Below are 23,490 nucleotides of genomic sequence, written 5' to 3' on the forward strand. Positions count from 1 at the left end.
CACCCCAATCCTGGCAGCAACCCTGGAGTCTCTGCTCTCCTCCCTCCCTGCCTTTCCCATCTCCCTCTCGAGAAGCTTCTTGCAGGAGCTCTAGGAGCAGGCGCCGAGCTCCCCACTTCCTCCCATCCCCTCTGGAGCCTACTGCCAAACTCGCAGTCCTGGCAAACTCTGAAAGGCAGGAGCCGAAGAGTCACAACAGCAGCGCGGAGCTCGGCACGGGCTGCACCTCTGGCCCCAGGCTGTTCGCCTGCCACGCGGGGGTCTCGAGGCCCTGTGAGATGACAGCGGAGCATCACTGTGCCAATGGGGAAACTGAGGCACAGTGGGGCCAACAAGCTTTCCCAAGGGCAGGGAGCCAGAAATGGAAACTGGACTTCCTTTGAATGATGCTGGCTGCAGACGGGCACAACTCTACAGCGCTTTAAAAGGGGCAGAGACTCACTGCTGGGGAGAGACAGGGAGAGAGAAAAGTGGGTGCTGGTGGTAGCGGTGGGATTTTATGCAGGGGGCAGGATGCAGACACAGGAGTCAGGCATCCCCCCCAGCCCTGTGCCCCTGGGAAGGGGCATAGACGGGAGCACAGGGCAGAGGGAGCAGGGCTGGCGGGGGGATGCCGTCCGCAGAGCTGGCCATGGCTGAGGCTGCCCTACAGACTCTGCACACAGCACAGCCTCCCTCTGCCTGGTGCTGCCCACCCGGGGATACAGCCTGAAGGCAGCAAGAGGGAGCCCCCCCCCCACCTGCCCCATGACCCCCCAGTGATGGGCCCAAGCCACGCCGCGGGCTGGCTGCTCCCCACCCCGCGCTTCCTGCACGCTGCCTGGAACTGCCCAGGATGTGCATTAATCATCCTGTCCCGACACCCAGCCAAGGGCAGGCACAAGCTGCAGAGCACAAGGACCGAGTGGGCCGGCAGGAAAAGCCGGCTGGGAGGGAGCTGGCGGTGGAGGGAAGAGGAGCAGCCCGCAGCGGGCCTGGACGGCTGTGCAGAGCCGGGCACACTGACAGAGCCCACTTGGGGATGCCTCGTCCCAGAGGCCAGGGCTGCAGGAGGGCTGGGGAGGGGGGGCGGCGAGTTAATGCCTCGGAGCTGCATTGTCCTTGCCCCCAAGGATGCCCCGTTTCAGGAAAGCAACTCCTTCCAGGAGCGTGCATGCACCCCAGCGCTGGTGCTGGCTAACTCAGCCGGGGGGAAGAGCCATGGCCCCCACTCTGTGCTAGCATCGTCTTGGGCATGCTGAGAGAAGCTCTCGGAGAGTCCCTGGCACCAGGCTAGGGACCACAGCCTGCCCTGCCATGCTGCCCATGCAGCCGCTCCCCGCAGGGGCACCGGGGACCACAGCTGAACACCCTGCCAGGCTGAGCCACCAGACAATGGGCCCCGGGGAGGGGGTCTTATCCTACGGCATTTACACTGCCACTGGGTCTCAGTCTGAAGCAGGCCCATGATCTCTCTCCCCAGCATGCCTGAATCCAAATGCTGTTACTCCGGGGGGGGCAGAAAGGCTGGGGGGAAACTGAGGCACGGTGCAGGGCTACATGGCTGCAGCGGGCAGCTACCCCATCTCATGGCCTGGTGGGGTATAAGCTTCAACATATGCCCAGAGCAGCTAGCAACACTTGTGCGGGAGCCCACAGAGAGCAGTGGGCACTGGTGGGAGCAGTGGGATTTTACTGAGGGGCCAGTCCCCTGAGCTCAGCTGCCACATCCCCTTGCCTTCCCTTTGGTGTGCCACTAGCTACCCTCTCTTGTCCCCCACACCAGCAGCCGCCGGCCTGGCCCCCTCCACAAAGCCGCACTCCATTTTTCACTCCGACAGGTTAAAACAAGCCGCCCTCACACCGGGTCTGGGATTCATTAGGCTCTCTCCTCATTTCCTCCAGCACCCGGCGTGGGGCGGAGGCGGGCTGGCTGGTTCAGGAGGTCGGCTGCTGGGTTTTTATCTGGAGGAGCCTGCAGGCGGGGGCTTTGCTCGGGGCGGCCACATCACAGGGCATCCCCTTCCTCTGGGAGACCGTGGGCAAACCCAGCTGCTCTGAATGCACTGGGAATGACCCCAAGAGAAGCCCCCCCCCAATACCCAGCTCAGAGCCAGGGACCCCCGCGTCATGACACGGCCTGTACCCACTGTCCCTTGGAGTTCATGCAGTCCCCGAGCAGCAGCCACGCACCTCCGGCACAAGGGGGTTCTCAAGTGGGGCCGCCACAGCTACCCAGAGTGCACACGTGTGGCACACGCATGTGCACGTGTGTCCATGCAGCAGAGACAGCAAACCTGTCCATCCCTCTGGGGATACCAGGGGGTCGGTACAAGCAGCCTTGAAGGGAGAGGAGGAGAGTTAGGAGGAGCATTTTGCCCCCCCTACCCCATTAGCAAGTGGACAGCACAGAGCAGGGCGGGTGGGGAGGGCGTAGGGCACATCCCTGCCAGGCCAAACGCTCTGGGGAACGCGTGCTCACCCCAGACTGGAGGGAGGCTGGCACTGGCATGTAGGAGCTCGTGGCCGTGGCTTGCTGAAGAGCTGCGTGTTGTCCATGCACGCGCACATGTACACACGTTCACCCACCCTGTGGTGCTGGGGCATGAACGAGGGGACGTTCAGTACCAGGGGGTTGTTTTCACCATGACGCGTTGGCAAAGTGAGAGCAGGTAATCACAGGGGCTGAACAAGACACCCAGCTCCTGGCCCAGGAGATATGGCTTAGCCCACCCCCCCCAGGGCTATCAGAGCTGGCACCTGGCTCAGCCTTGGGCACCAGCTGATCATTTCCTGCCGCCATCCCAAGCGCCCCCTCGGCCGGGCAGAGAGGAAGGTGGTCCTGCAAGGATGGTGCTAACCAGACCCGCTGCCCCCACGACCTCCCCACAAAGGACAACTGCCGCAGGCCCTTAGCATCACCCCGGGACCCTGCAGCACAGGTGGGGATCGCAGCCTGGCCTCGGGGCTGCCCGGAGGAGGTGGAGGAATGGCTCGAGGGTAACCGAGTTGCAGCACGGAGGCCGGGGCGTGCTGCTTGTGCCCTGCATGGGCGTCAAGCCCGAGGCAGGCCGGCAGCTCGCTGCATCCACCCAAGCCGCAGTCACGGCTCTGCCCGTGAGCGTCCTCCGGCTGAGTTCAAAGGATGGGGCCCAGCACCACAGGGGCACCTCTGCCCATGCTGAGCCTGGCTGCCCTGCTTGGCTCCCAGGACGGGAGGGGAATCAGCCCCTTGATGCCCAGGGGGTGCCTCTCTCCCGGCCACTGCGGGGATGAGCAGTCCTGTCGGGTCCTGGCTCAAGCCTGTGCAGGAATGGAGCCTGAGCCGACACTGCCACCCCGCGGCCAAGGTCCATCCCTGTGCTGGCTGGGAGAGGTCCCCGGCGGAAAGGACTGGCGGGATGGCGAAGGATGCGAGGGAAGGAACTGCTCAGCACACACCCAGGTGCTAGGCCGCTGGGCACAGGGCCAGCCGGCCGCTCCTCCGCGCCTGTGCTTATTATTGCAGGACATCCGCCCAGGCCTCCCTCCCAAAGCCCCCGACACCCAGGTGCTGGTGTGGGTGCAGCGTCTCTCTGGACGCTGCATCGGCCTTCACGAACGTGGCTGGTGTGGAGCTGCATGGGTGCAAGGGCTAGGATGGGCATGGGTACAACGGGGAGCAAGCAACAGCAGCGTGGGGCACCAGCAAACCAGGGCAAGGGAATTTCAGAGGGGAAGAGCGGTGCCGAGTCTAAGCGGCTCCTCACCTCTTCCATACTTTCAATACCAGCACAAGCCTGCTCGCTCCAGCTCTACCAGCATGGAGATGCCTCTTGCTGGGTTAAATCCACTCCCCGTATCCCAGCGTCACCCCAGGGGGGACGGGAAGCCGACTGGTGCAGTGCAACAAGGTGCTGCCCTTGTGAAAGCAGCACGCGGGCACAGACCCAAGTCCTTCTGCAACCCCTGCGCATGCCGATGGGGAAGAAGGGAGCCAGCGAGCGCACAACTACAAATGGAGAACCTCACTTTATTCGCCATTTGCTCAACAGGGCCTTCCAGCAGTGCGGAGGACGCGTGCCCTGCTCCGCCGCAGATGGGGAGAGCGGGGGGGCCAAGACAGAGCCGATGTCCCTCCCTCTCTCCCACCTGCTCCAGGATCCCCGCTTGCCGCGGTACGGCACAGAATACCATGCAAAAATAAAACCGGGAGCCCACGGCAGGGCCCCCTCTTTAGTCAGTAACAAAAGCTAAAAGAATGGCTTCAAAGAGCCCACCCAGCCTGCATCTCTCTCTCCCTTTCCCCAGCCCCGGGCGACCCTCCAGAACAGAGGAGGATGGCAAGCAGAGAGTGGTGGGTAGGGCAGGGGGGTTGGCAGCAATATGTTCCAAGCCCATGCAGCTCCAGTGAGCTCGGTGACTGGGATCGTAGGGTGGAGCAATAGGAAAGGTCTGAGTGAGTTAGAGCCAGTGGTCCCAGGGGTCTCTACTGGCCTCCGAGGTGCCAGCCGCACATGCGTGCTGTGGGAGGGGTGCCTGCTTGGAGCTGGGCGAGGGATGCACTCCCACCGTGCCGCCCAGCACCCGCCTGTTGTTGCAACACTGATGAGACTGGGGGGCACCACGGGCCTGGGGGTCACGCATCCTCCTTGCACGGGGGCTCCTCTCTTCATTCAAACTAGAGGGTGGGCTTCAGTGCCCCTTTTCTTCCTGCCTCTGCAGGACAGAGATGCAAAGATCTCACCCTCCTTTGCCCTCAGCCGACTCAACCCTGAGCATCTCCTCGTCTCCCATCCCTCAACCAACATCTCTACGACCAGATGGCTTCCTTCCGCGTGCCGCCTCGCCCAGCCCTCACCAAACACGGATGGGCCAACTCCACCCTCGATGAGCAACGAGCCATCAGGTTGCTTCATGCTCCAGGATAAACCAAGTGCCCCAGTTCATCGTTAGCGGCTGGCTCCCCTTCACACGGGCCCCAGGACAATGGGAGAAAGAAACTAGGAGAAAACCTCAATACTGAGGTATCAGCAGGAAAAATAACAAGGCGGAGGGGAGGGGAAGAGAGAGAGAGAGAAACAGGCCAACAATATACTTATCCCATAATTAAAAAATTAAAAGAGAAGCGCTTGTCTCTGGTCTGGAGACAGACCGAGCCGAAGCCCACAGTTGTCCACCTGTGTGTGTGTAACAGTGAATGAGACCAAGTCAAAACCTCATCTCTCAGGTACAAAACTCTGGCACCAAAAGAACAAAGAAAACCACATTATTAAAATACTTTTGGGTTTCGTATTCAAGAGGCTCCACGTTCCCAGCGTCCTCCGGGCTGCTGACTGCCTGCCACGCCAGAACCCACCGCCCTCCGAGCAGGTGGGCACGTGAAGTAGAGCCTGCACCGGGCACCGTGTGATGGGGCACCTCAGGCTTTGACCACAGAAAACACCACGCATGTAAAACATTGTAACGCAGGAGGGAGGGGTGTAGGGACCGGCTCTCCATCCTCCTGCCCTGGCAGCTTGTCAAAGGAGCATCTGTCCCTTGGCCCCTTTCATCCAGATAAAAGACTTGGCAGGCGGGCAGGGAATGATCAGTGACACACTAAATATGGGCAATGCCAAAGTCTTCGAAAGCTTTTTCTCGAGAACACCAAGACATCTCTTCCAGCATCTGGCGCCAGGCCACGGGCAAGCCCAGTGACCGCCAGTTCCCCCAGCTTGGAACTGGATTGCAGCGCCAGGTGAGAGCTGCTGTCCAGCCCCTGGATCCCAACAGCAGGTTGTGCTCCTGCCACGAGCCATCCACCTCTCCTAGACCCTCTCCTCCACCACGCGGGAACCGGAGTCCAAGCACCGCTGCAATACTGGCTCCAGCATGGAGAAGCCGGGCCCACCCGTGACCGGAGAATCCCACCCCCCACCTCAGCAAGTGACACTGTTGCAAACCAGCATGACATCACCAACCAAGAAGTGACATCAGAAACCAGAAAGTGACCTCGTTGGCAGGAAATCTGCAACTAAAATGGATCTCGGGGCTGCGGAGAGCCGTACAGCCGTGGATTTGCCAAGTCGGGCGACCTGGCTCGCCGCTCCGAGCGCCGTGCCGGTGACCACCTGGTTCCATCATCCCCCCTCGAAGACCTTGGCTGAATATTGCTCAGAAACGCTTTTCCCTGGTTGCATCGTCCTCCTCCTGGGTGTCCATCTGGCTCACCGCTGGGTTTGGGCCCTGCTTCCTTCGGGCCCTTCCTCACTAGTGCTCAGCGAGCGAGGGCGGCAGCTACCTCGTGTTCTGGAGCTCCTCCCGCAGCCAGGTGGGCAGCGTCTGGCCCATTTTGTACAGGAGCTTGGAGAGCTCGATATTGTGGTCCCTGTAGTAATCCCGCAGGAAAGCTCGCGACTGCAGCGGGGAAGAGAGCGGGAGCTGCCGTCAGCAACAGCAGCAGCAGCATGCTGTGAACTAGCTGCACTCGGGGTGGCCGGCTGTTCACTGGATACCCACCAAACCCTCCGTGCCCTCCTTGCATAAATCAGATACATCCCAAAGGCCTCACACAGCTGGCGTAGATGCCCACCCACCCACTGCGATCACCCGGACATGCCAGCAAAGCCAGCATGCACGCCTCCCTTTTAGCAGCAAGAGGTCCAGGATACTCACATCTGAATCCATCTCGGGGTACTTCCTCCCTTTGCTTTTCCCCAAGCACTTGGTTTTTCCTCCCTCCAGCAGCTGGCACCAAAATCCTTTCTTGGGATCAAATCTACAGATGATGAGAGGGGAAAAAAAAAATTAAAAAAAATCAAGGCTGTTAACAGAAACATGCCGTGAACGGGCTTGGGACTCAGATTGCTCTCGATGCGGGAAATGCTGTCAGCAGGGGGATGCCCCATCCCTCCAGGCCCTCGCTGGCCCTTCAGGGTGCACCCCTAGCAGCACGGAGGCCATGCATGGATTTCTGCAGGGAACTCAGCTGTGGTAATGAGGTGCCATGTTTTAATGGCTTAAACACCCAGGGTGGGATTCTCTGAATGACCAATAGGCATCACTTGGCCAGCAATAGCCTGTGCATCGTAAGCTGCAAAGGAGGGGAAAGACTGTAATAATTCCCCCCCCATTCTGTCAATGGGACAAGACACCATGTTAGTAGGACCCCCCAACCCCATCCCTGCCTGGCTCCCCACCATGCAGAGAAGCGTCTCAATTGCTGTGCCTTGAACCCCATGCTCAAGTCCTCTCGATTGTCCTGCGCAGAGTAGTACGGTAACGATCAACATGTCACAAATACAGTAATGCAAAGTGCAGAGCTGGCCAAGGGGAGCAGGGCTGAGGGAGGACGTGCCTTGGTCAGGACATGTGGACCTAGAGGGCACACGTTTTGGGGGAAAGGGCTGATTTCCCCTCCACCAGCTCCTGCTCACCACACCCCAGCAGGGAGGGAGCTCTCAGATTAGTGTCTTAAGCCCCCCCCGAAGTCAATAAAAGCTTCATCATTGCCTTGGGGGTGGAGAGACAGGATTTCGCCTCTGGCACTGCCCTAAGCTGACTCCACTCAGCAGCACATCACCTCCTTGAGAGAGAACACCCTAAGAAGAGAAAACCCGACCGGAGTGATGGGGACAAGGCCTTGAGGAGGAAGAGGAAGGTCTGAGGAGGACTCACGCCAGGGTTTTGTGGTAATCAATGATGTTGGTCACGCCCAGGAACTTCTGGACTGTCTCCATCACTTTGGCTGGCTCTGTGCGGAGCAGCTTGCCATCCAGAACCAGTATCTGCGGGGTGAGAGCAGGGCTGTAAGGGCTGAGCTGGGAGGTCACTCACCCCACATCAGCTGAGTGCTAATTATTGCCATTACTAGCTGAGAGGTCATTTTGTCCCCAGCCCAAGGAGAAGGTCCTATGAACAACGACAATCTATCCCAGGTCCCTTTGAGGGACCTGTTTTCTACATCTTGGCCCTCCACACACCTGCGAGGAAGAGCCGTGCTCTCATCCCATCTGTGAAGAGGAGGAATTGGAGCTTGGGGGAAAAATAAGCCAGTGCTAGCAAGGGCAAAGTCTCCCTGGGGTAGCTGCTTGGAAACTGCAGACAACTCTTCTGCAGATAGAGCCAGGGGTAAAATTAAACTAGAATAAGTATTGTGTACCTATGGCTTATCCCAGGATAGCTATTTGCTCCCTGCTACTAGAAGGTGATAGCTGCCCACTATGCAAAGCCCGCTGGGCTGCCACATGTCTGTGCGCTTTGGGTTCCAGTGTGCAACACCAAACATGCATCTCACAGGAGGATTTGGTCGCCCAGCTAGGGCTTGAGACAAGGAGAAGCAGGGTATGAGCTCCCCACTGCTACCCTTCAGGACATGGCAAATCCAGAGGCTGAGGTGAACCGACCGAGCTGAGAAGAACTTGGAGAGGAGTTTTTGCCCCAGCCAGAAGCAATCCCGGGTTGCACAACTACCCCACCATGCTCATTCCCAGTCCCGGCTCCTCCAAGCACAAAACGAGGACTGGGGAGAGGCAGGATTTGATCTAAAAGGTGTCTGTGAATCCCCTGGTTGCCCTCTGACCATGGGCTCCAGCACAGGCTGGGTGCCGGTGCCTTCTTGCCTGACACAGGGGAGCTCTCCGCAGCCCACTGCTTGGAACAAAGACACAGACCGATGCTCCCCTCACCCTTACCTGGTTGGCATGGAAGTTGTTCAACCAGCGCTCGATGTGGGTGGCATACCAGCCCGGCACCAGGCACCGGTTCTGCAGTGTCCGCAGCTTCTGTGAGACCTCGGGTCCAGCCGTGATCACTTCGTGGAAGGTGTATTTCAGAGCCACTGGGTCGTCGTGGGCTCGCTGGTGCTGTCAGAGCAGAGCAAACCAGTTCAGTGCCTGGAGCAAACCCCAGGCAGAGGGGCTGGAAACTCAGGCTGCACAGGAGCTGAATGCTCAGTGCCAGCGGTTTCTGAGAGCTGGCACCATCACCAAGCTCTCCCTGCCACCTTGCCCTTCTCAAGGCCAGCATCCCCCCTCTCACAGGCATCCTGCACATCTGTGCCAAGAGCTCGGGGAGAGCAGAGCCACTCACCTGATACCAGGAGTAGGCACGGTCTGCAGGGTTGATGAGGATGGTGATGACCTTGGCCTTGGAAAGCAGCACGGCTGCCCGCCGGGGCGCCACTTCTGAGTCAAAGTAGTTGGCGCTCTTCTCGAAGTAGAAGTCGGAGGTGGTGTTGGAAGGGATGGGGAAGAACTCCATGTACCTGCAGGGAGGAGGGTGGCATGAGGCAGGACAGGACTGAGACGCACACCCGGCTCCTTCCCTTCATGGGCACTGAAGCATTGGAAGCTCCAACCCCCGACACACATTACTGAAGGATTTCCCATGCCCCTCCTACAAAACAGCCAAGTCACGCCTGTCTGAACAAGGAAGGAGTGGGACAGACACCTAGGGAAGCTGTGGACGCTCCACCATTGGAGGTGACTAAGAAAAGGGACGTGTGTCGGGGTTTCGGGTGGTTTTGAAGCCTTCCTCAGAGGCACTGGGTGTTAGCTGAGGCCCAAGCTGAGGATGGTGACCAGGCTGTGCCAATGCTGCTGCTGGAACCAAAGCTGGAGGATCCTGGCTAGAAGACCTTACCCCTCCACTCAGGGTTAGACCAATAATTGGGGTCAGGAAGGAATTTTCCCCGATGGTCAGACTGGTACGAACTGGAGGGAGGGTTCGTCTTCCTCTAGTAGGCTCATGGCCCTATACCTGGGATTTCTTGAGTGTATATTAACAACTTTTTATAGAAGCTGGACGTTGGCTGCTGCAGCCCCCTGGCTTTCCCTGTGTCAGGTTCAGGGGTGATGTCTTATGTCATGTCAGGACTGCCAGTAGTTTTACTAAGAAGTTAGACTATGGATTTGTATAGGATGGTTTGGATGGGGCTGATCCTGCCTCAGGCAGGGGGTTGGACTAGATGAGCTCTGGAGCTCCTTTCTAGTCCAACTTCTCCAGGAGTCTACAAAGCCACCAGCCAGGCACTCGAAGCCCTGCTACCCAATGCAAGCGAGGCTCTACACCAGCTGGAAGAGCGATGTAACTGGGTGAGGGATAGCTCTGCTGTGAGATGGACTTCGAGTCCCTGCTATATGTGCCATAGCAAGCACCGGGCACATGCGGCAGGGCTGCTTGTTGCCTGGAGCAGTGGCTCACCATAACCACACAGCAGGGCCCAGGAGTCACTAGACAGGTGTGAGCAAGGTAACCGCCCTTGGCAATGATGCACTAGCATCCAAATATGCAGCATGTACAGCCCACAGTGCCAAGCTGAAAGGGGTAGGAGTCAGAGCTAGGCTGAGCTGCTGGACACTGCATGCATAAGGTGTCTCACAGACTAAGCATCCGTCTTAGGCTATGAACACACATTCAAGTAAGCTGGGAGAATTCTCCCAGGTTTGTTTTCCTGGTAGAAAACTCACCCGGGACAGCATGTACAGACATTTGCTCTCCCAGGATAAACTCTCCAGGGGTGATTTAACTGTGGTTGAGCCCAGGTTATTTTTCTCCTGGACCAACCATTGTTACCCTGGGAGAAAAAGCCTGAACATCTGTACACTTGTGGTTTCTCCTGGGAAAGGAGAGACTCTCCAAAGAGAAACTGAACATCTGTATGAGTAAGTCTCTCTGCTCAGGGCACAGAGGCTGCTTGGCTGAGGGGGTAGCCAGCATCTAGGTGTGATTTTTGCCCTGCTCTGCTATTCCCCAGGGAGTCTGGGACAAACCCCATGCTTACTAGGCTTCCAGTTCCCCGCACCCCCCACACTGCTATGGATGCTCGGAGGTGGGCACTGGCCCCAAGGGAAGCCTACCAGTCAATGCCCTTGTGATAATTGTGTCCATTGAAGAACTGGATCTCCTCGAAGGTCTCTGAGCTGGGGTAGTTGCTGCTGAGGTCCGGGTGCATCCCCAGGAACAGGTAGAGGGCCGTCGTGCCTGGGAACGGACAGCGAGCAGAGCTGAGGGGAGTGATTCCTCCCCCTCCATCTCAGCCTCCACAGCTGGTCAAGGTACCCAGTGCAGCCTCCGGCTGGATTGGGCTTTGCCATCCTCCGAGGAGGCAGGGGCATGCTGTGCTGATGAACAGCACTGAGCAGAAAGAGGCCACACTAGCTCTGAAATGGTCGATCCACTTAGCCCGGATGGCAGTGCTCCCGGGAGGTCATGGGGGGGCTGCCAGCCAAGGAGGAGACATAGAGGCTCCCCACTCTGCCCCGAACCCTGGATACGGAGAAATGGCAGGACCAAGGCAACAGCACTGCTGAAATGGGGACACCAGCTCACTGCCGGGGCGGAGGCCTCAGTGCGGCGGGTGGGAGAAGGATGTACCTGTCTTCTGAGGCCCGATGATGAGCAGCTTGGGGAACCGGTCACACGTCTTCTCTTTGGACCAGATGTCTTTGTGGCGCTTGTCCTCGCAGGGATCCTGAATGCACGCAGGGTCGTGAGGGTCAGAGGAGCACAGGACCGACCGCTGCAGCCGGGTTCCTGCCCCAGTGCTGCCGCTGGGTGCCCAGGGATGAGACACCTCCCTCCTCCCCTGGCCTCTGCTTCCCCACACGGGGAGAACAAAGCCTCCCTGCCCTGGGAAGGGCGTCAGAGGTCCGTGGATTTTGTATTCTGCATAAAAGCCCCCTGGTAGCACCGCAGGTTTTGCAATGCATTGAGGGCAGATCCTGCATTGCCAGCAGGGGCAGAGCCCGGCCAGCAGCAGGACACAGCATGCTATCCACCCAGAAGAGCACAGCCATCCCCTGGGGAAAGCCTGCCTGCCACTTCATGGCTTTCCAAGTAACTTGTGGCTTCCACCATAAATGAAGCCCTCAGCCTCATTGCCTGGCCCCCAACTACACTGTTCCCTGGAGCTGCCAGCATCCCCTGAGCCAGGGGCCCCTGCAGTACCTGCCAGAGGGGGTCCTTCTCCTCGGAGAAGATCTGGAAGTATCTCTGGGCCAGCTGCACAGGTGGCAGGGTCTGCAGCTTCAGGTTGGTCCAGGAGCGGAGGAAGCGAACCAGGTGCCGGAAGGTGTACAGGCCCAGGCGGTCATTCCCATAGTTGGACAGGTGGGTCATGAAGATGCTGATCTGCAGTGGAGCAGCACAGGGGCAGGTGAGCGACGCCAGGTGCCAGGACCTGGGGGCCCGCTTCCCCAGCAGCTACTTTGCACAGCCAGCACCCCAGATCGCCCAGCCTCAGCTCCAGCAACCCGAGAAGTGCCAGTCACAGCCAGGCCTCAGCACTGCGTTTTGGGGGCTGGGGAGGAAACATACAGGAGACCCAGGTTCCAGCTCCAGCCCTGTGCTCTCACTTCTGAAGCCAGGAGTGGCTGGAGGTCTGCAGGGAAAGCCTCTGCCTCCCTCCACATGCTAACTCCGGGCACCTTCATCAGGCCAAGATGCCCAGGGGCAGCCTGGCAGGAGGAGGGCACAGAAAGCATCCCGCAGAGGCAGCACTCACGGGGTTCAACAGCACAGTCAGGAACAGCTCGCCCCCATTGATGATCTTGTCCAGCTCATTGGAGCCGCCGGGGTACTCATTGTAGAAGATGGTGTGCGTGAAGAGGCCGCAGGTCTGCCGCGGGAGCACCTGGGGGCACAGACCATGCGCTGCTGGACAGGCAGCCAGGACCAGCCTGCTGCCAAAGCCCAGGCCTGGCTCCCCTGCCTCCTGCCCAGGCCTTGGGGCAGTGCCAGCCTGCTAGCTGTCCGCACTGGCCTCGCCTGGCACTCCCAAACCCAACAGGGCTGGAGCTGGAATCCTCCAGCCCACGGAGGGGCAGGGGAAGGGTTCGTGCCATGCTCTGAGCTGCCAAGTTGCATATTCCCATGAGTCTGGTTTGGCCGTAGAAGTCCCAGGTCTTTCAGGAGATGTTGGGAAATGATTGCTAAGAAAGGGGAAAAAAAGGGGGAGGCTCTAGTACAGCCCCCAATCCTCCACTCAACTGGGATGCTAGAAACCCAAAGCAGCAGGGATGCAGAGCTAAGAGCCATGTTCTTCTTCCTGCCATGGGGCCCAGCCGGTCTATCTCCACACCCGCTGAGCCCATGCTTCAGCCCTTGCATTGCCTGGCTGAGGGCACTGCTGATAAGGGAAGCGTTAGGAGTAGAGGCAGTGGATTCTGGCCTGGGGAGATGCCCCCATCCCATTTTACATGGACCCAAGAGATGTATCCCCGGGCTCAGCCACTGCTGGGAGTGACCCCACCGGTGCCCTGATGTGGCAGTCTGCATCCTCCACCGGTGGGCAGAAGGGAGAGGAGAAGCCCCAAGCAGCCCTTGGCACCTACCATGATCCCATTGTGGATGAAGCCACGCCGGTAGCGGGCTGGTTTCAGGTGTGGATACTCCTCGGTGCTGGTGACCTTGATGGCCCAGATCTGCTTCCATGCCTCGTACAGCTGCACGTGGACCGGGTACACGCCAGAGTGGTGCGGGGCCACGGCGTAGCCCATGTCGGTGGGGATGCCGTGATCCTGTGTGGGAAAAGAGGGTCACCAAGCTGGGCTGCAACGCCCAGGCAGGCACCAGCAGTCTGACCAGCTGCCTTCCCACACACCCCAAGGTCTGGGAACGGGCACTGCAGCTGCCTCAGGGAGCCCCGGGGTGCCTGCCAGAGCACCGGGGCTAATGCCTGCACTTGGCACTCCCAGAAGGCAATTTTGGGAGCTCGTGAGCTCTGGGATGGCATGTCTGGGCACGGTGCATAGCAGACATGCCCTCAGACAGATCAGGGCCGCCTGGGGCTTAAGGCAGGAGGCTCCGCGGCTCGGCGCGTTCCCAGCAGCGGGGTTTGTGCACACGAAGGGGGGAGCTCCAGCCAGGTGCACTGCAATGGGCGCTGCCCCATCTGACCACACTCAGTGACGCTCGAAACCCTTCCCAGCCATGCTCAAGGCTGCCAGGTGTATCAGCATGAGGCGGAGCAGTGCCTCCAACCCACCAGGGCTGGAGTGAGCCCTGGAAAACCCAGGCATGCTTGGTCGAAGACGCTCACCCTCCCTCATGGGGCAGGGGCTGCCCACACGCCAGCTTCCAGCTGTTTGAGGAGATGCAAGGAAGTGCGGGGAAGGGGGCAGCAGACAACCACTCTTCCTGTGAACTTCTCAACTTTCCAGCAGAGACATGGCATGCAGGACGGCAGAGGGACCCATGGGGGGCTCCAGTGACTGCATCCACATGAGCACCCCTAGCCCCACTCCCTCTCTCTTCCCCAAAAGTGATGGCAAGCTCCTGTCTGGGCCACCGGCGACTTGAAAGCCACCTCCCCCTGGTCTCTAACCAACCCAATTAATTCAACTAATTAATTGATTCAAGCAATCGATTCGTTAATTGATTCAACTGAAGGCAGATGCTTCTTAATCTGATCTCCAATGTCGTATTGTCTCCTCTTCCCCCCACCTCCAGCCACAGGCAGCAGGGGCTCGGATGCTTTGCAGAGCACTGCCGGACCACCACTCCACCCACCCCACTCACTGATCCCGACCTGTGGCCCTTCCCAGACACCCCAGGTCAACACCACCAGTTAACAAGCAATCAAGTAACTCCAATTAAAGCTCTTGAAGCCGAGCCCTTTGCCTCATCTTGGCCACATGCAACATTTCTGCCAGCATAACTGCTCCTTGAGGCCTCAGAAGATCTGTTCTACATTTCTAACTTAAGAAACAAAAATGTATAACTTGCAAACTGAGCTGTCTCCAAAGCTTAGCTGTTCCTACAATTTTCCTTAACAGGACTTGTATAGCCTGCCCTGACCCGTCTCTGAGCAAAATCCTGTAGGTTGGAACTGACCCAGCACAAACCATGCCCGGGACACGGTGATACCCAGGACAAAAGGTGCGATCCCAGGGTAGTTGTTCTCAGGGATAAACCATGCTGATACGATTATATCTGTCCCCCGGGCCGGGCTGCACAGATATAACCCCGCAGCTCTGGTTGAAGTGGAGTAAATTGTGTGTGCAGACAAGCCCCTGGTTTCACAAACACCCGCGGGATTCGCTGCCCCAGGAAACTCACATCTGGTGCCAAAAATCCTTTTCCCAATTTAGTGCCCGTCTCCTTTTTACACGGCATCCATTGCTCTGGTAAGCAAGGGGGCACGCCAAGCATTGGAGTGCCCGCCTGGGCACCCCACGCATCTGCGCCCTGCTACCCACCTGTGCCAGAAGGCAATCTCAGGTGGATCTCATCCTCTATGGAGGCAGCAGCAGAGAAGGATGAAGGGGCCCTTCTTGGGCACCCTGCCCCACGGAGCAGGGAAAGCATCCTGGCTGGCTAATGGGACTTGTGGGAAGTTGCTGGGGCCTGTGCTAAAGCAGGGGGTGGCTGAGCAGGTCCTTGGAGAGGTGTCACTGCACAGGCAAGGCAGGCAATGCTGACATCCTTTCGTCCCCATGCTCCGAGCACCCTGGGGAAGGCAGGCTCTGGCCCTCGCGGGGGATCTGGGCACTGAACCCAGCCCAGTGAGCATTTTCCCTGCCCCTTCCCACCGAGCCCCCCCAGTGCATGCAACCGCGGCCGGCGTCTTACTCACGACAGCGAATTTCTTGTTTAAGGCCATCTGCTCAGCTAGCACTGACTGGTTGTGGAAGAGGTGGGGCTGCATGTGGCTCCACATGTGGGGGAACCACCAGAACTCCCTCACGTAGGACAGGAGCAGGTCGTCGCCTTCGTCCTCGGCATCCGTGCCTGCCGGCCAGCAGCATCATCAACCACCTCCCCCGGCACCGGAGTGCCGAAGGACCAGCGCCTGAGCCCAGCACTCCGGTCGCCAGCCTTGCTCCTGGCCTGCCTGGCACCTGCCCCTCGAGGTGTAGGGGGCTGGTAGACAGGGCAGCCAGACAACCCTCCCCATGCCCCTGTGAGAGCTGGGTCAATAAGGACTTAAGGGTGAGCCTAGCAATGTCTTCAGCCACCCAACGTGGCCACCATGGCAATGTCTGTGTTCCCCTCTAGTATGAGATGCATCGATGGACTGTCTACCTGCTGGCCAGCTAGCCATGCAATGCCCGGGACAATGGGCAAAGCAGAGCAGAATGGGACACCTGAGCTCCCCATCACTTGGGGAATCCAACGAGACAGACCCCATCGGGACACACGTGGTGACAGCCAGCCAGCGGGCATCATGCCGCAGCACATGAGAGCAGACTGGGCCCTGTCACCTGTTGTGACCCCTTCCCTGTCCCTGGTGACCTTGATGGCTCAGATCTGCTTCCACGCCTCGTACAGCTGCACGTGGAGTGGGTACATGCCAGAGTGGTGCGGGGATGATGCCACGGGCCTTCATTTGGAAAGGGCTCTGACATGCATGGAAGAGGCACTGGGACCCAGAGCCACGTGCCCCTGGGCCAGCTGGCGTGGCTGGTCCCAGCCCCGTGCCATTCTCCTCTGGTTGAGAGAGCTTTTAAAGGGAGTGTTGGAAGGAGAGGGCACAAGTCCCCTTTTCCATATCACTGCCTCGCCCCCAGGACGTTGCAGCAGAGGCCGTGACCTCCCAGTTGGATAGGAGGGTGGCTGGGGGTTTAACCCTTGCAGGGCTGAGACTACAGCTCTGGTTTGTGCAGGGACTGGACTCACCTGTGTGGAAGAATTTCCCTGAGTATCCCAGGTTGAAGGTGAAGTTGGGGATGTAGGTGCGCAGCTCGTTCTGGGTGTCAAACAGAGCCTGTAACACAGAGAGAGATGGTTGGGGGGCATTAACAACACCAGCAGAGCCAGTCGGGAACCAGGTCCCCTCTCAGCCGCTGCAGGGAAAGTTCAGTGCTCCAGATGCTTCTCAAGCACTATAGCCCCTGGGTCATACCCCACATCCTGGGCCTCGCCCCAGGTCGTTCATCCTGGCTCCGCGGCCCCTCTTCTCAGAGCACCGGGAGACCTGTGCAGCCGCGGCACAGCCACACGCTCCCAGCCCTGGCGGCAAGTCCCGCGGGACTGTGCATCAGCGTCAGCCACGTCCGCTCTGCCGCCGGCAGGGCCCAGGGGAGGCCACCCACTCCCTCCCTCCCTCCCCGCAGGAGAAAACCCTGGAGATGAAGCTGTGCATAGTCTCTGACAAGCAGCCCTGGATGCTGGGCACTGGCTGGGATCTGCCTCGAGTCGAGGACCTGTGGCAGGCAGAGGGGGAGTGAATGGGCAGGGCAGGGGGGGGCTTCAGGGATCAAATCCCCCCCTCAGACTTTTCTCTGGACGTAATAACCCTAGCTGTCCACACTCTTCTTCAAATCTGGGCCCAAAGCTGGACACAGGACCCCAGGTGAGGCCATGCAGTCGTCTCACCCGGGCTACAGACCTGCAACACTCCTGCCTTTGCTCTGAGCCCAACTGGACAGTGCATTAGGGCCACGACCAGATGCTTCCAGTCCTGGCTTCAGTAACCAGTGCCAGGCCCCGGGGTCCAATAACCAGTGCCAGGCTCTATGCTCCCAGCCCTCCCTTCAAACCCACTGGGCACCAGTGAGCCCCCAGGACCAGAGGCCTCCCCCCATCACTCCAGAACTGAACCCCATGGTACCTTAACATCCTCCACCTTCATGCGGGTGCCTTCCTTGCCCACGAAGATGTCATCGATGTCAACCAGGATGTAGCGGTCGAGGGGCAACGAAAGCCGCTTGCTGGTGAGGAAGGAGACAGCGTCCACGAAGACCAACTTATGCAGCCAGAAGCTGAGGTTGTTGCCGAAGAGGACACGCTGGATGCCGTCGTGCAGCCCCAGGTCCTGCACCACAGTGGTGTGGAGCGCGGCGTCCACGCTCATGTGCGGGATAGACTCGGCTGAGCGTGTCTTGGCCAGCAGCACGGGCTCATAGGTGGAGTGGTTGGACTGGAAGACGGTCCAGTCCTCGCCGGGCAGCACGCCCTTCTCCACCTCGCTGGGCCGTGTGATGTACAGCAGCGGGGATTTGGGGTTGATGCTGCAGTCCTTCAGTGCCAGGTTGGAGTGCAGGAAGAGGGGGAAGCCCTTGAGCTGGGCGCTCAGCAAGCTGTTCTCGTTGGCCTGCGGTGGGGACGGACAGCATGGCACTGCAGGTTCCCCGCTGCGCCTCCCTGCATACAGCCCCTACCCCCCAAACCCCTCAGGGTCCTCTGAGCCACCACGGGGGCTTGGACCCAGGCCATACCCACGGCCTGTAGGACCCCCGGGAAGGATGGCCCAGCAGTACGATCTGAAGGAAAAGGATGGGTTGAAGGGGGAAGAGCATGCCACAGGTCACCAGTGCCGCGTGAACCCCCCTGGACTAGCCACCTGTCACCTCCCACTGTCCACAGGGTCTCCTGAGAGCAGCAAGCATCACGGGCTCCTGCGCTCAGACCAGGCCCCCAAAGCCAGAGGCCGGATCCTGTCCTCTTCCCGCAGCGGGCTCCGGGCCTGCTCACGACCCTGCCCACTTGGGGACCAGCGAGATTCCCAGTGCATCCCAGTGCGAGATTCCCAGCAACCCCACCACCCTTTTGTACCCAGGGAAGGTTAACCCTTGCCATGCTGGAGGGACAAGCCTGAGCAAGCCACAGCGACTGCAGGGAGCAGTAATCAGCCCACAGGCTCCAGCCTCACTGGAGGGAGGAAGCTTTGCAGGCACAGGGAGGGCTCCGAGAGCCCTGGGGACAGCTCCTGCAGGGACAGTCACAGGGTGGCTGGAGAAGGACACCCCCAGGCACTTATGTGATGACCCCACACAGTCCCCAGAGACCTGCTACCATCCTCTTGGCTTAGAAAACCCAGAGGCAACACCCTCCACGGCAAGACAGATCGCTTCCAGCTGCAGGAGAAGCAGCCAGTCTCAGCAGCTGGGGCAGCCGGTGAGCTGCTCGGCTGATGGCCAGAGACCCAGCGCGGCCAAACCTCAAACTCCAAGATGCCCCAGCCCTGATCCTTCCCCAGCCCCGGTACCTTGAAGAAGCCGATGATGCCCACGCCGTACTCCACGCAGTACTTGTCCAGGAGCTCACGGTTCCAGGCGTCCAGGTTGACGTACTTGAGGATGTTCTCGTAGACGATGAGGGCGAAGCGGCCCCGGTCCTTGTCCGTCAGCGTGGGCATGTCCCCCTTCCCGGGGGCGATTTCTGTCCGGTACTTGAAGCGGCTGGACTCCAGGATGGCCACGATCTCCTGGCCCAGCTGCGAGTACAGACTCTCCACGAACACCAGCACCAGCGGGTCCGTGCGGGACGAGTCGGCCACCTTGAGCGGCTTCAGGGGGAGGAGGCGCGAGGGGGCGACCTTGGGCTCCTCGCAGTCTGGTCCCAGGACGTCCCCGGAGGGCTCCAGGCCCCGCTTCCAGCCGTACAAATAATACGCTGAGATGAACACACTGAGCGCGCAGAAGGCGAAGAGCAGCAGCAGCACGCCCTGCGGGGACACCTGCCTTGCGCCCCGCCGCAGCCGCCCCAGGGCGCTCATCCTGGCTCCACGGCCCCTCTTCTCAGGACAGAGCAGGAGCTGAACACGCTGGCAGGGCACGCGAGTGGGAGATCCCCGCTGCCCGGCTCGTCTCACTCCCGGCCCGGTTCATGTCACCATGGCAGATCCACTCAGTGGCCCGTCCCAAGGAGAAACAGCATGGCCTCGGCATCGCCTCCTCCCACGGGCCAGGGCCTCAGGCCTCGCTCTCAGGGGATGCCCGGGCGCCGAGGGCAGGTCCCCTCTGCATGCTCTGTGCAAGGGAGAGAAATAGAGAGAGAGGGAAGCATTGCTAGCGATCCTGGAAAGCGCCGCGGCTTGCACCCCTGGAAACCCCGGAAATGTCCGCATGCTGTAAATACCGGCGCGCGCAGCTCCAAAGCCTTCATTGATGCAGCGGCGGAGCCCTCTTCACAGCCCATGCACGTGCCGGCTCCGGCGGAGCTGGGCATGGAGCAGGGAGGTCAAGGGGCAGGGCGCACGTGCCTGTGGGGCCGAGGGAGTGTCAGCCGGGGGTCGGGGCAAGCCAGGCCAGGGGGAGACCCAGGGAACTCCTAGTTTCTGACCTCGGTTCCTACACTGGTTCACTGCACGGCTCTGGATGAGTCGCAACCCCCGTGCCTCAGTTTTCCCACCCTGCAAGGAGGGAATGCCATGCACAGCCTCCCAACCAGCTGCCAGGACATCACAGACGTGAGAGTCGCGGACTTGTAGAAAATGAGGGTTGGAGCACTGGTGGTCCAACGCAGCCAACTGGAGGGCTGGGTTGCCACCCAAGCCCTTCACACAGAAGCGGGGGTCAATGGGAGGTCCAGCTCAGGCCTGGCTCTTTTGGGGATCCCAGCGACCTGCAAAACCTGCTCCACACAGTGAGAACCCAGCAAGACACAAGAGGCACCACGGTCCCCAGCGTGGAAAGGTTGCATGGGGCTGAGATCCCTGCTCCCTCCTGTCCAGGCAACAGCGCTCCGCGACCCACACAAGCCCCACCGGCGGGAGGAAACATTCATCCCCTGGTCACCAGGATGCATCCCACGCCTCAAGAAAGGAGCCTTTGGCTTCTTGCACAGCTCTGGGGCTGGGGGCTGCATCGGCAGGGAACATGACGCTGCTGGGGCTCGAAACCTCGCTCTCCTGGCATCCGCACGCCCGTGCACACCTCAGGCGAGACGCCCGTGCCAGGCAGGCCGCTCCGGGGCTGAAAGCCAGGCACGTGTGGGAGCAGCAGCTTCGTCCTTGCCAAAAAGAGCCGGAGTGAGCACGGCATTATGTGGGATTTGAGCGGTATCTATACTATCCAACTATGAAACTATACAGCGAGGTGGTGGGGGTGGGAACAGAGAGCACCTGTCTGTCTTCCATGAGCCTTGTCCTCTGGCACCTTCAGCCCCACTGGACACAGAGGACGCGAGCCCAGGTCTTCGCTCTGATTCAGTGCCCGTGCCCCTCGCTCTCATAGCGGCCAATGCCCCTTTCCTCCAAGAATGTGTCCAGCCCCTTTGGGAATGTGGCTAAGCTGTCGGCTTCCCCCAAACCTGGTGGCAACCAGCTCCATGCTCTGCCGGTCCCTTGCTTGGCAGGGGCTGCAAGTAGGCTCCGCCGAGTTGCTTAACCCAACACCAGCCCATGCCCTCCCTGGCGGGGCAATAAATTTGGGCTGGGGTCAGACACCCCGCCCCATCCGCTGGGGCTGGCATCTGCACAGCAGCTCGCTTGATGCCAGCCCTGGAGGCCACCCCCGCACCGTGGGGCCACTTTCAAATGCTCAGCCAGAGGAGGAGTAATGGGATTAAACTTTTCCCGGCTGATCGGGAGCAGGGATTACACTGTAATCCTGTCATTCCTGCCCTTACCTGGAGCACGGGGAGCACAGCCATGTCCTACCACCAGCCCCCGCGACATGTGTGTCTGCCCTGGGGGGGTTTCCCAATTGCCCACAGAGCACCGACTCGGTGGTGCAAACAAAAGCAGAGCTCGGCCCTTCCCAGCATCTCACACCCACCTCGAGCTTCCTGGCACGTCCGTGACCCCAGCTGGGCTTTCCTTACCCGCTCTGCTGCTGGATCGGCCCCTCCCTGCACGCAACGCCCCCAAAACCGAGGCTGGACCAGCAGCGGCACGGAGCCCAAGCCGGCGTGGCTATCCACGCAGGAGCCCAAGCACATCCCCGTCTCTCCCACCCACCAGCAACACCCGCTCCCAGCCCTGGCAGCGCAACAGAGCAAGCTGGTGACAAAAATTCCCCGGGCAGGGCCCTGGCTCAGTTAATGCCGGGCTGCCCCTCCGCCCCCGGCCCCATTAACAAGCACGCAGGCCAAAGAGCCGTCCCTATTTCCATCTTCTTCTCCGCCCTCCACTCCTTTCCCCCCACCCGTCTGGCTGCACAGGGCGGCCTCCACTCCTACACGTCACGGGGATATTTAATACCATCCACGGAGCGAGGTTTCAGATAACTGCATTGGAAATGCAGCGGGACATGACCCCGTTTCGGAGAAGGCGGGCTCTGCACACCGGCAGGGACTGCATTGGCTTCTCGCTCTGTCTCACCCAATTCCACCCACCCCCAAAATTTCTTTGCCCTGCTTTTTTTGCTGTCTCTCCAGGCGCCCAAACAACATCTGAGTTGAATTTTCAGGCTCGGGATGACAGAGGGCATTTTCAAGGGAGCCAGGAGGAGTTGCAGGTCAATAAACAGCCCAGAGTCTCTAGGGAAACACAGAGCGGATTAAGAAGTCTTTGTGGGGATCCCCCAAAGTCTATGGGAATGCGACCAGCCACTTGGAAACACAGCGGGTCACAAAGCAGGAGCGCTTCACGGTGCTGCTGCGTTGCAAATTATTCCTCTTTGGGGAAGAAAAGAAAACGCGTCTCTGTATTTCAACCCATTCTTTGTGCAGCAGGGAAGCAACCTGGGTAGGAAGAGTCGAGACCACGGAAACTTCCCCGCAGACAGCAGAGGCATCGGCAGAGTCCCCGCGGCAGGGTTAGGACTGTGGGCTGAGATGCAGCTGCCAAGAGCTGATCCCCGAAGAGCGCGGGTCACCTGCACCCTGCGGATCAGAGCGAACGCACGGCCTGACCCCCTGCCCATGGCTCACCTGGGGCCCGGGAGAGGTGGGGTGCAGCCCCGTGTGCAATCCCACGCACGATGGTGGTGAGGTACAGCAGGTGCCCTGCTAAGCACCTGGGGCCCTCGGCATACTTGGATAGCATGCCACAAAGCTCCTGGTGCCAGCCTTGCACGTGGCGCAGTCGCCCCTCCATCCGTGCATCGCAAAGCACTGTGCGCGCATGACTGAGCGACCCCCAAACAACCCCACCCCATGTAACCCCCCCGAACGCACAGGCAGCTTCTCCAAAGCAAGGTCCCTGCCTAGCCCAAGAGAGGCCTCGTCTCCGTGCTGTAACCACCAGCCCATACTTCCTAGGCCGGCACCGACTTCACCGGTGTGCATCAAGGCCCGTTACGCCCACTCCCCACCTCGTCTGCCTGCAACCCCACCGGACGCCCCAGCCTAGGGCACTTCCCAACCCCGGGCTGGGGCGCCCAGGGAGTGGCGAGAGAAGCACCTCAGGGGTTCATTTCCTCGTCACCTCCTCTGTCGCCGACAGGCCCTGCTCCCTCCTGCCAACCGGAGAGGGCTTCCCGAGCAGACGGCTGCCGCGTCCCAGCCGATCCCTCTGCCGATGCACAATGAGGCTACCGAGCACTGCTAATCTCCAACGCGCTCATCAGACATGTCCCCCACGACGCCCCCCGACTCCCGACGCGCAGAGCAAGCATCAGCACTTTGCTTTGACGGGCTCCGGACAGACACCGCCGCTCCGGGTCGGGGTTTGTCTCCAGGGATCGCACCAAGATGGAGCAATTTATTAAGCGGCCTATCTCCACGCTCCGCCTGGATTTCTTATTTCTTTCATCCTTAAAAAAAAAAAAAAAGAGACAGAGAGAGAGAGAGAGAGATGGCTGATGCTCCAACCAGCCTCTTGCTGCCTTCCCCGTCAGCTTTCCTTGGGAGTGACATCAGAGTTCCCATGGCTACAGGCAGGGAAGTGACAGCCACCAGATTTAATGTCAATGCCGGGAGAGGCAGAAAGGGAGACGGGTA

General features: G+C 59.9%; 1 protein-coding gene across 3 annotated transcripts; it reads right to left on the reverse strand.

The window, feature by feature from the left end:
- Positions 1-3,971: 3,971 nt before the first annotated feature.
- NDST1 (N-deacetylase and N-sulfotransferase 1) lies at positions 3,972-21,735 on the reverse strand. 3 transcript variants are annotated; one of them, XM_019506131.1, is made up of 15 exons: positions 21,430-21,726; positions 18,872-19,634; positions 17,495-17,977; positions 16,561-16,648; positions 15,518-15,672; positions 13,275-13,460; positions 12,446-12,574; positions 11,890-12,072; positions 11,317-11,413; positions 10,800-10,923; positions 9,031-9,205; positions 8,634-8,804; positions 7,618-7,727; positions 6,616-6,718; positions 3,972-6,357 (listed from the first exon to the last, which is right to left on the reverse strand). In XM_019506131.1, the coding sequence occupies exons 2-15, from the start codon at positions 19,379-19,381 to the stop codon at positions 6,238-6,240; spliced, it is 2,634 nt and encodes an 877-aa protein (XP_019361676.1). In that variant the 5' UTR covers positions 19,382-19,634; positions 21,430-21,726; the 3' UTR covers positions 3,972-6,237. The 3 variants fall into 3 exon arrangements, with proteins under 3 accessions (XP_019361676.1, XP_019361677.1, XP_019361678.1); XM_019506132.1 differs by lacking the exons at positions 3,972-6,357; positions 6,616-6,718 and adding an exon at positions 6,737-7,033 and having other exon boundaries at positions 21,430-21,732; XM_019506133.1 differs by lacking the exons at positions 3,972-6,357; positions 6,616-6,718; positions 7,618-7,727 and adding an exon at positions 7,885-7,974 and having other exon boundaries at positions 21,430-21,735.
- Positions 21,736-23,490: the final 1,755 nt, after the last annotated feature.

The sequence above is a fragment of the Gavialis gangeticus genome, unplaced genomic scaffold, assembly GCF_001723915.1.
Source record: "Gavialis gangeticus isolate Ggan-Ray unplaced genomic scaffold, GavGan_comp1, whole genome shotgun sequence".
Classification (NCBI taxonomy): domain Eukaryota; kingdom Metazoa; phylum Chordata; order Crocodylia; family Gavialidae; genus Gavialis; species Gavialis gangeticus.

What these genes read in the sequence shown, in the direction of transcription:
- NDST1 (XM_019506131.1), bottom strand. Translation starts at nt 19,381, where the DNA reads ATGAGCGCCCTGGGGCGGCTGCGGCGGGGCGCAAGGCAGGTGTCCCCG. An exon ending in GCATCATCGGCTTCTTCAAG is followed by an intron (nt 17,978 to 18,871) that starts GTACCGGGGCTG and finishes TCCCCACCGCAG; the next exon opens with GCCAACGAGAACAGCTTGCT. An exon ending in AGAAGGACCCCCTCTGGCAG is followed by an intron (nt 11,414 to 11,889) that starts GTACTGCAGGGG and finishes GCGTGCATTCAG; the next exon opens with GATCCCTGCGAGGACAAGCG.